This window comes from Chrysochloris asiatica, unplaced genomic scaffold (genome assembly GCF_000296735.1).
Source record: "Chrysochloris asiatica unplaced genomic scaffold, ChrAsi1.0 scaffold00178, whole genome shotgun sequence".
NCBI lineage: Eukaryota > Metazoa > Chordata > Mammalia > Afrosoricida > Chrysochloridae > Chrysochloris > Chrysochloris asiatica.
Window position 1 is genome coordinate 2826686 of NW_006408696.1, and position 11575 is coordinate 2838260.

Consider the following 11575-nt stretch of genomic DNA (forward strand, 5'->3'; position numbering starts at 1 on the left):
TAGACAATATCATTAATATCCCATGCAAATAAAGTTTTGCTAATGACAACAGAAAACAGCTGCAACCACACATCGATAGAGAACTTCCAGAGGTCCAAGCCAAATTCAGAAGAGGACGTGCATCAAGGGATATCACTGTTGCCATCAGAAGGATCTTGGCTGAAAGCTGACAATACCTGCAAGATGTTTACCTGCGCTTTTTTCGACTATGCAAAGTCTCTCAACTGTGTGGATCATGACAAGTGAAGGATAACACTACAGAGAATGAGTATTCTGGAACACTTAAATGTGCTCATGAGGTACCTGTACATAGACCAAAAGTAAGTTGTTCGAACAGAAAAAGGGAACACGGAATGGTTTAAAATTAGGAGAGGTATGTGCCAGAGTTGTATTATTTCACCATACTTATTTAATCTGTAAATTGAGCAAATAATCCGAGAAACTGGATTATGTGAAGAAAAATGTGGCATCAGGATTGGAGTAAGACTCATTAGCAACCTGCGTCATGCAGATGATACAACCTTGCTTGCTACAGTAAAGAGGACTTAAAATACTAATGAAGATCAAAGACTACAGCCTTCCTTCATTATGGGTTGCATCTCAATGTAAAGAAAACAAAAATCCTCACCACCAGACAAATTAACAACATTCATATAAATAGAGAAAAGACTGAAATTAGTCAAAGACTTCATTTTGTTCAGATCAACTAACAACACTCAGGGAAGCAGCAATCAATAAATCAAATGACATATTGCATTGGGCAAATCTGCTGCCAAGAACTCTTTAAAGTGTTGAAGAGCAAAGATGTAAGTTTTAGGACTGTCCCAAACCATAGTATTTTAAATAATCTCATAAGCATGTGAAAGCTGGACAGTGAATAAGACAGTAGAAGAATTGATGCATTTGAGTTATATTGTTGGAGGAGAATATTTAAAGTGCCATGGGCTGCCAAAAGAATAAACAGATCTGTGTTGGAAGAAGTGCAGCCAGAATGCTCCTTGGAGGCCAGGAAGGTCAGACTTTGTCTCTCATACTTTAGACATATTGTGGGACCAGTTGCTGGAGAAGGATATCATGTTTGGTAAGGTGGAGGGTCAGAGAAAAAGAGGAAGACCCCCAACAAGATGGATTGGCACAGTGACAGCAGCAATGGGCTCTCAAGCATGGCAACAATTGTGAAGTTGGCCCAGGACCAAGTAGTGTATCATTCTGTTGTGCATCGGGTCGCTATGAGAGGTGTTGACTCGATGGCACCTAACAACAAGAAGATACAAAATATAAATGCCATTATTTAATCTTGGTTTAAACTAAAATATAAAACATTTACACATTTAATTTAATTAGCATCAAGGAGCCCTGGTACTTAAGCACTTGATTACTAAATAAAAAGTCAGTGGTTCCAAGCCACCGGCCACACCATGGGAGGAAGGTGCGGCAGTGTGTTTGCATAAAGGTGACAAACTTAGAAGCCCTGAGCGGCAGTTCTAATCTGTCCTCCGGCATCACTGGAAGTCAGATTCAATTTCACGGAAACAAGCCAGGTTTTTGGCTTGAGAATTAATATCAACCTTTATCTTCTATAAGAAGTCCTCGTGGTGCTGTAGAATAAGCACGGGACTGTTAACTGCAAGGTCAGCAGTTCAACCCACCAGCTGCTGTGCAGGAGAAAGATGAAGCTTTCTGCTCCCATAAAGACTTGTCATTGTTGTTGTTAAGTGCCGTCGAGTCAGTTCCAACCCAAAGCAGCCCTGTATAGGGTTTCCAAGGAGCGACTGGTGAGCTTGAACCACCGACCTTGTAGTTCAAAGAGTCTCAGAAACCCTATCCAAGGCCGTTATGAGTCAGAATCAAGCTGATGACAATAGGTTTGCTTCAATTTCTATTAAGAATTCTGTGGGGCAATGGTTAAAATGTTCAGCTGCTAACTGGAAGGTCATCGGTTTGAAGCCACCAGAGGATAGTTTGTTTCCATCAAGCTTTAGAGAGCTGCTCCAGCTGACAGGACTGCTATAAGTCAGAATCGATTCACTGGCAATGGATTTCGTGGAGTTCTAATCTTCTTTTGCACAGAGGTATCTTTTGTCTCTCCCTGAAAGTGCTTCCTGGGTAAGCAGAGACAGTTCAAATCATTCCATGATGAGTTACCCTCAAAGTTGGGATCATTCCTCACAGACCCTTGCTGCTTACAGCACCTCAATATTTAAAGAACTTGAACTGAAGACATTCAAGAATCAAAGATCATTGCATCAAGATGACATCATTTCAGTTATCCTCCCCTATCCTCTCCCTTCTGCTGAGAAAAGACATCAGCAAAGAGCATGTGACAAGAGTAAGTGAGCAAGGGGTGGGGATGGGGGCAGTGGACAGACTCCTTTGCCTAACGAACAGGGAGGGAGGTTTACTGGGTGACTTCTATGAAATGAATCCCAGGGATTTAAAAATACCACTGTCAGCCTCTCCCCCTACCTTTATGAATCACTGGTCAGCCCCAGCACCTGGGATGTTGTAGAAATACTGGATTCATGAAGAAGGAACATCCTTTAGCAATATAGTACACACACTAAATACGAGGTGTGAAGGAGACAGAAATCTAAGTCCTGACCTCTTGTACAGACAATCAAATTCACAGCATTAACTTCACATCAACTCACATACATAAACGTACAAACAAGAAGCTCAAAACTCTGTCTGGTCTCCAAAACGTTCATGCACGCTCTCGAAGTCATTCCATTTCTGAGACTGTACTTCAAGGAAATACAGAAAAAGTAAAGATGCACAAAAATGTTTTATATTAAAAGTTAAAAGCCAGAGACAATACATTCAACATTGTGGAATGATTGTATGAAAGAGTTCTAATTAATTAGGGTTCTAATTAAGCATCAACATCAGAATGCTCATGTACCAATGTCTGAAGATAAGGTGCAGAAACACACACACACACACACACAGCTCGGGCCTCCCTGCACTTCTCTGATTCTGAAATGATTCCCTGTATGGATCCCCCACCGAGGTCCTTATTAACCCCAGTAAGCTGGTCTGTCCAGGCCAGCGCCTCCTCTAGCCCTCTGCTGTGCCCACTGCTCACACTTGTTTCACAAAGCCAGTGTGACATGTGACCACAGTTACCCCAGCTTATCTGTACTCATGTTCTCACTAATAGTTTCCACTCCCCAGGTGGAGTCTGGGACTTAATCATCCTTAATCATCTCTGGATTCCTAGTGTGTCGTACAAAGCAAGCTATACAGGACATGTACAGGAGACCATTCCAATACAATCCCAAAAGTATAAAAGAAAGGCAAAATCTTTCAGAAAAGCATTGGAAGAAATACTTTTTATCAAAACGTTACCAGTGGTTATCCTGAGTTAGATAGACCCAAGCATAATGCTATCTCTTCTACTTCTCTCTCTCAATTTTGTACGATGACCATAGTTGCTTTTATGAAGGAAAAAGTACACTGAACCTTAGAGCAAAAGAACACCCCTTTACAAGTCACTTTGAAGACGCCTTGCAATGGTGCACAATCACTGTAAGAGGAAGAACCTAGAACCTTAGCAAACGAAACAGCAAAGAGTTAACACGACGCAGCCTACCGTGTGTGCCACTCCCCAGTCCTATGCGATCCCTCTAGATGGCCCAACTCAAGACAAGGAAACAAATATTAGTTTATTTGCTCTTGGATAGAGATGCAGATGGAGTCCTGGGTGTGGTGTTGCAAGATAATGTGCTGGACCACAAAGTCAGCTTGAACCACAAGGTCGGCAGTTCAAACCCACCAGCAGCTCCTTGTAAACCCTCTATAGGGTCGCTGTGAATTGGAACAGACTTGGTGGCACTTAACAACAATGACGACAGAGATGCAGATGATGAAAAGCTGCCTTCACAGCTGGCATATTGCCTCCTGGAAGAGAGAGGAAGCTTCTATAGCAAAGTGACCTGTCATTAGCACATTGGGTCTAAAGAGATGCCCAGCCTCTCGCATTGCAGACCTGTGTAATGCCCCCCTTGCATGGTGCCATGATGATTGCACACAGCATACAGGTCATAGATGTAGTCCTCAGGGTCCCGCCCGAGTCCATAGGGCCGCCTCCACGGGGACCAGTGGGATGGCAAACTCCAGCTGCTCTGGCTTCTCTTAACCACGTGAGGAGTCATATCCAAGCCAGTCAAGGGGAACTTGATCATGTTTTGAAGTTTCATGCGCCTGTCTCCTTCCTGTTATAAGAATAAAAACAAATTCAGATGATATTTTCATGTAAGCAGATCAGTTTAGCATGGAACGTGAACTCTCTCAGCTGAAGAGGTTTGTGTTACCTATCTGCTGTTTCCTACGTTTTAGTTATCTAGAGGAACAAGTTTTAATAGCACTAAAAGTGGAACCAATGATGGTCTACACATAAGGGGTTAATGAGTCTCTAAATCTTCATGTCCTTACCTATTAAAGGGCACTACCTTAGTTTTTTGCTTTACAAAAGTGGTAGTTTCAGGTGGCTCAATGAGATACCGCTTTCATTTGTTGTTGTTGTTAGGTACTGTTGAGTCAGTTCTGACTCATAGCAACCTATAGAGTTTCCAAGGAGATGACCTTTGGTTAGCTCTTAGCTCCTCTTAGCTACTGCCCCAGCAGGGATCCCGTAGTACAGATGTTGTTGTTGTTGTTGTTGTTAAATGCTGTCAAGTTGGTTCCGACTCACAGAAATGCTCTACAGGGCTTCTGAGGAGTGGCTGGTTGGTCTGAACCACCAATCTTGCCATCCATTAGCAGTCCAGTGTTTATCTTACAGCACCATACTAGGACCCCACAGGGGTCAACTGTTGTTGGTGCTGTTAAGTGCCATCAATTGGTACCAACTCATAAGGACCCTGTATAGGCTTTCCAAGGTCTATAATTTACACAGACTCCCTGGATCAAACAGGAAAAGCCATAAAGCCCGCCAGTAGGAGGTAGGGGCTTGTTTCTCCCTACGATGTAGAATTTCCTTACCTGTCGAAATCTCTTTAGATGTATAATAAGCACATCAGGCAGAGTCCACAGGCTTAAAGTGATGCTCCCCTGCTGTAGCTGCTTACAGTGTGGGCAACGCCAGGCGTCATCTGGGGCCAGCTGACAACAAGGACAGGCACTTGTGTTAGGTGACACTTCACACGAGATCTTTTATAACAGACAGCTGGACTAACGGCTCAGCCTGGGCTAGTGAGACACAGAAATTCTCTGCACACTCCACACCAGCACATCATGGAGTAAATGGAGACACTCAGTGAAAAGTGATGGCTGGTCACAGTTAGTACCCATACATGTGCTGAGATGATTCCTCAGAGAGGAACTGAACAGGTAAATACTGTCATCGAGGAGATTCTGACTCAAAGCAACCCTTTATATGACTGCAAATCTTTATGTGAGCCGATAGCTTCAGCTTTCTCCCACGAGGCCTCTAGTGGGTTTGAACCACCTACTTGGTGATTAACAGGCCAACATTGAACCCATAGCACTGTTAGGGTTCCTAAATATTTGTTCTTGTTGCTGTTAGGTGCTGTGCAGTTGGATCTGACTCATAGTAACCCAATGCACAACAGAAATACAGCCCAGTTCTGTGCCATCTTCACAAGTGTTATACTCGAGCCCACCGTTACTGCTATGGTGTCAATCCGTCTCCTTGGAAATCTTCCCTTGATCACTGACCCTCCAATTTACCAAGCATGACATCCTTCTCTAGGGACTGGTCCCTCCTGATAATATGTCCAAAGAATGAGACACGAAGAATCTGGGATTTTAAGGAGCACTCTGGCTGCAATTCTTCCAACACAGATCTGTTGGTTCTTTTGGCCGCCCATGGCACTTTCAATATTCTCCTTTGATATAACTCAAAAGCATCAATTCTCCTATGGTCTTCCTTATTCACTGTCCAGCTTTCACATGCATATGAGGCAATTGAAAAGACCATGGCTTGGGTCAGGTGCACCTTAGTCCTCAAGCTGACATCTTTGCTCTTGAACACTTTAAAGAAGTCTTTCGCAGCACATAATGTTAAACATCACAGAAGTACCTCAAATTCAGTATAATCCCCAAATTCACCTTTTCCATCCAACAAGGCTCCTCTTTCTCCCCCTGTATGTTCACCCTCAGCAAGTACACACCTACACAGGCAGAACACAGAGGCCCATCCAGGCTTTACCTCTTCTCCCTGCACACCACCCGGACATTCTCTCTGCCACGTCTCATGCCAGTCTCCTGTCCATGCCCACCGGCCCACTGCTGCCATGGTGATTCCAATGCAGAATGACCCCAGAGGACAGAGCAGAGCCACCTCAGAGGGTTTGTAAGGTTGTCATCATTTATTGTTGTTTAAATCTACCTATTAAATGGCCTACTTGCGTATTTTGTGGTCATTGTTGCTATTTAGATGGCTTCAATATACTGCCTCGTCTTTTCAGTTCAACCTGCAGGACATACTAGGATTTTTTAACAGTCAATCTTGTCATAATGAACTCCTCCAGCATTTTTAAATGTAAAAGCCAATCATTTCTTAGAAGTACTTGCTCTTCCATAATTCACCAAGCATCACTGTGCTGGTCAGTGACATACACACAGCGTGGTGCAAACCTCAAGGATCTCTGCTTTAATGAGGCACTAGTTCTCACAGCTTGTGAGAGCTTTTTAAATATTTTTGTTTTGTTTTACATTTTATTGTGATTTGGGTAAAAGTTCACAGAGAAGATTGGTTTTTAATTCAACCACACATTTTGCTTCACAACATGGATCTCAATCCCCATAATGTAACAGCACTCTTCCCACTTCCTCCCTAAGCTTCTGTTTTTATCCATTCATCCTTTTCCAGCCCTTCCTGACTTCTGAGCTTTGTTGTTGTTTGTTGGTATTAAGTGCCGTTGAGTCCAGTTCCAACTCAAAACAACCCTGTATAGGGTTTCCGAGGAGCAGCTGGTGAGCTTGAACTGCCAACCTTGCCGTTCAAGCTGACCTTGCAGTCCAGCGCATTAACCCACAGCACTGGGTAAATAAATGCTGCCCTGCTGATCTCCTATGGTTGACTATTCTCAGGAGTGCTGTCATGATTACAGTTCTGTGTCAAACTGACTAGACCAGGATTTCCAGAGATTGAGATGTGCTTATTCCCATAGTTATGAAATCTAACACAGACACAGTTAACTCTATGATGACTAGCTATGAGCAGCCAATCAACTGAAAGGATGTTTCCTTGGGGGCAGGGACTGCTCCCAATATAATGGACACAGGATCTCTCTCTTGTGCTGAGGACCTAGGACTCTACAATTGTAAGCGATTTCCTTGATTATAAACTTGTCTCTCTCTATATATGTTTTGCTTCTTTAGAAATCCTGGCCTAAGACATGTGGTACCAAGAGAGTGGGGTTCTAGAGAAACAGAATCCTAAGAATGGGTCTTCTAAATTGGTTCTCAAGTCTGACAAGTTTTAAAGGCACTGATAAAGGGTGGAGGCATGTCTGACCTCTACTTCATAGGAACTGGCCTTGGGCTGATTTTGAGTTTGGTCCTGTTTCTCCCTTGTGGAGACAGGCGATTGTCTGCTACAAGAATAAGCAAGTTGTTCGTCGGGAAACCATTAAGGCAGCAATCAAGTTCCTTCAGGACAAACTCCCCACTAAGACTGAAACTCTAAGGGAACACATGAGCAGGCATGTAAGCTTGCTGGTGACCACATTGGTCTACTTGTGAGTGGAGGAGGGGGTAAGGCAGCAATGAAGAAATGGTCTGAGTTCAACCATGTTCCATTGACTCTCATGTTCCACTGAGAACGTCAAAGACTAAAGTGTGCGATGTAAGTGAGACAGAGGACAGGCAGTTCTGGAGTGAGCGAGTGAAAAGAACAGACACCACCGCTGGCAAGATGAGACATAAAGAGAGGGGAAGGCAGGCTTGGTTACTTGCATGAGAGGCAACTAGAACTGAGAGATTATTTTCCCAATGATTAGAAGACCCAATCATGTTGGCAGGTATTAAAGGGCAGTTTGTGTGACATATTACCTATACAGTTACCTAGCCCAATGTTTATGATAAAGGAGTAGGAATTTTTGAACGGATACTTTCAGAAAATACATCAGGAACACAAATGCTGTGAGAATACCTAATTGCAACCCAAGAGTCCAAACATTTCTCAGATTTCTATTCTTTATCCTGAACTGCTAACAAGACCTCTCACACCAACACCAAGCTGCCGTCCCCGCTCTGAGTTCTGCTGGTCTGGCTGACTTAGTCTAGCAAAGAAAGGGGGCTCTCCTCAGTAGGCAGCTGGTTCTAATTTCAGAGCATCTGTTAAAAAGCTCTTCCTATTAATTCCCAGTATTAAAGTTCTACCTTTTAGATAAATTAAGTTCAGTCCCTCATCCACAGGGCAGTTCTTATACCGTCTGGAGAATAATGACCAGATACCAGTAACGTCTCCTTCCCCGGGTGTACTCCTTCCCCAGAGTCTGTTCTCTGGGTGTACCACTGTCTGTAATCCTCAAAAGGAAACCCCGGTGATGACAAGAGCAGCACTATCACCACCAGCATGTGGACACTTCCTAAAGCTTCCAACGACACCCCAGTTACTGTCACATGGCCTACTGCTAAATCACACCTCCTTTTTAATATCTGTACTGCTACTTTGGGACCTAATGACTAAACTTCCCATGTGGCACTTATTTATCCATTTTTCAAGCATGTACTGAACATGGTACGTGCAGGTGCTCCTCTGGAGGCTGTCGTTCTTTCGTGAGTCCTTGCTTCTCTTGGAGCTCCCTGCACTCCAGCCAGACTGGCCTCACTTCTGTTCCTTACCCACGCCAAGTTCCTTCCTACCCCAGGACTTTTTCTTTCTCTCCTTGTTTACTGTCTGTCTCCCATGAAGCTATAAATGGCATGAGGGCAGAAACCTCTGTCTGTTTGTTTCCTGCTATATGCCCAGTACCGAGTGCAGTTCCTAGAATGTAGAGTGTGTTCACTGAGCAGTTACTGAATGAGTGAATATTTATTAAAATGCACCCTACTAGCTTGAACTCATCATTCTGGGTTACACAGTGTCCCTCAAAAGATAGGTTCAAGTCCTGAACTCCAATACTTGTCAATGTGACTTTATTTGGAAATAGGCTATCTGTTCTGTTGTTAAGTATCGTTAAGTCAGTTCTGATACACAGCAACCCTGTAGAGGGTTTCCTAGGAGCAGCTGGTGAGTTTAAACTGCCGACCTTATGGTTCAAACCAACTTTGCAGTCTAGCACATTAACCCACAGCACCACACCAGGATTCCAGGCTCTCTGCAGATCTAATTAAACTAAGAATCTTGAAATAAGATCATCTGGATAGGGTGAACCCTAAATCCAATGATTTTGTTGTTGCTGTTAAGGGCCGGCACATGGGCACTTAACATAGCAACCCTGTCTAGGGTTTCTGAGGAGTAGCTTGTGGGTTTGAACCACCGACCTTACTGTTCAAACTGAACTTGCGACTCAGGGCATTATCCTGCAGCACCACACCAGGAATCCTAAATCCAATGATTTATTAGATGTCCTTATTAGAGACAAAAAATGAGAAGACACACAGACATACACACAAAAAATGTATGTGAAGGTGGAGAATACAGGTCAATAACAAAAACTGTTGAAAGTGACTAGAATCTAGGAGAGAGGCAGACAACAGATTCTCCCTCAGAAACTCTGGAAGGAACCAAACCTACCAACACCTGGTTTTCTAACATATGACCTCCAGAAGAACCGTGAGAGAACACACTGGCAGTGTTGTACAATCACGGGGCTTGTGGCGATTTGTTATAGCAGTCCTAGGAAACCCATCCAAATACCACTACTGTTAACTACTAAATTTCCTCTCCCCTAAGTTCTCTGACATTCTCAAACATCTTCAAGGTCAATTAAAAAATCTACAATAGGGGAACCCTTAGGTAGGTGTGCATGAGTTAAATCAGACAGAGGTAAGTAGTGTTGTATGCTCAACCTTGGAACAACAGGGCCTATGATGCAGGGATTGAGGCCTAGTCTGAATGGGGAAAAGAGGGAAAATACTGTTAAGGTGCTTGACTGTCTTGTGGATGTTGGTTTCCCTTGCCTACTGTTATAAAATAGACACTTGAGAAGGATAGGAAGCCTGTAAGCCTGTCTTCAGCCTATAACTTATTGGAATATCTAAAAGAAGTTCTAGAATTTTCCAAGTGAAATAGGCTTCTGGTTGACCCTTTGTAGACTATGAGGCCTTAAGTGGAATCCTGAGCCCCATCCAGAACCTTCTGAGGTAGGACATTCCCACTTGAAAGAACATGCAGACCAACCCAGAGAGTCAAGGGGATAGAAGATACTTCTTGAAAGAAAGACCAGCTGCAGGGGGTGGGGGAGGGGGGTGGGGAAGCAGACTATTTGGCTATTACAAGAACAAACAAGCAGTTTGACTGGGACCCATCAAAGCAAGCCAACAAGGCCCTTTAGGACAAATCCCCTTCCAAAACTGAAACTCAAAGGTTAACACACGAGCAGGCTTGAAAGCATGCTGGTGACCACATTGGTCTACTTATGAGAGGGAGTAGGGGAAAGGCAGTAATGAAGACATGTGCTGAGTTTGACCATGTTCCATAGACTCCTGTCAACCTTGAGATGAGAGAAAGAAGAGGAAGAGCTGGTTGGTATGAAGTGTGGGGAGACTTGTGAACTCCTGAGCCCATGGACACTGACCTACCCACTGGAGGCTAGAGCTGAGAGTAGAGCACCCAGCTGATATGAAGTGGGCGAAGCGCACAAGAAGGCCTAAACTTGCAGATAGTACCTGTTTGACCTAACTTAGATGGCTTGATGATCAGAGCTTGACTAGAGGAAGATAAAGAAGTTTAATATAGGAAGCAAATGTAAATTGCTACAATTTGATGAACTTGACCTTTGCTTATGGATATAGCAGCAAAAATATCAACTGAGAGGGAAGGAATCTTCACATCAAGGATCAAACCTATCCCCTCAGTACACAGGGTTGATAGGGAAAGGCAAGTTAGACATTAGCTACCCAAAACTGGGGGGACTATTAAAGCACAAAGTGGCTGGCTTACAAGTTTTCAAGAGGGAGTTTAGTTTCAGAGTGTGTGGGGGAAGGTAGAATCCCCACTGAATAGTTTTCATATTGTCTAGAGGGGTCTGGTGAAAGGAGATGCAGATAGGATTCTTTTGATTCAATAGTGAGTAATTGTTATCATAACTAAATGTAATTGTCACAACTGTAAAGACAGAAGTTGTGTAACAAAAAATAGGGGAGTAGTTAATCTTACATTCCAGAGGACCCTAGGACCATCAAGAGAGACAAACATGAGCAGAACATGGGATCCTAACCAGAGAAGCAGTGACACCAGAGATGGCAGCAGAGGTGACGGCATGGAGAGATAGAGCAGCCAAGACTCTAGACTCATGGAAAGAGAAAGGTTGTGTGCTGGTGGGCAGGAGGCAGGCTTGCAGAATATGTCCTTTGGTTGCTTAAACAATTATATATTCCTGTGTGTTTTTGTGTACATCAAAAAAAAGGTGGGGGGGAGAATAGAGGCAAATATTGTTAA

General features: G+C 43.5%; 1 protein-coding gene across 1 annotated transcript in view; it reads right to left on the reverse strand.

Annotated features, from left to right (window-relative positions):
- The window catches only part of USP31 (ubiquitin specific peptidase 31), a 99504-nt gene that overhangs the window by 8629 nt on the left and 79300 nt on the right, over positions 1-11575 (reverse strand). The window contains exons 13-14 of the mRNA XM_006871994.1: positions 4984-5103; positions 3989-4214 (exon numbers count right to left, since the gene is read on the reverse strand). Coding sequence (XP_006872056.1) covers positions 3989-4214; positions 4984-5103 — 346 coding nt within the window. The remainder of the gene's footprint in view (positions 1-3988; positions 4215-4983; positions 5104-11575) is intronic.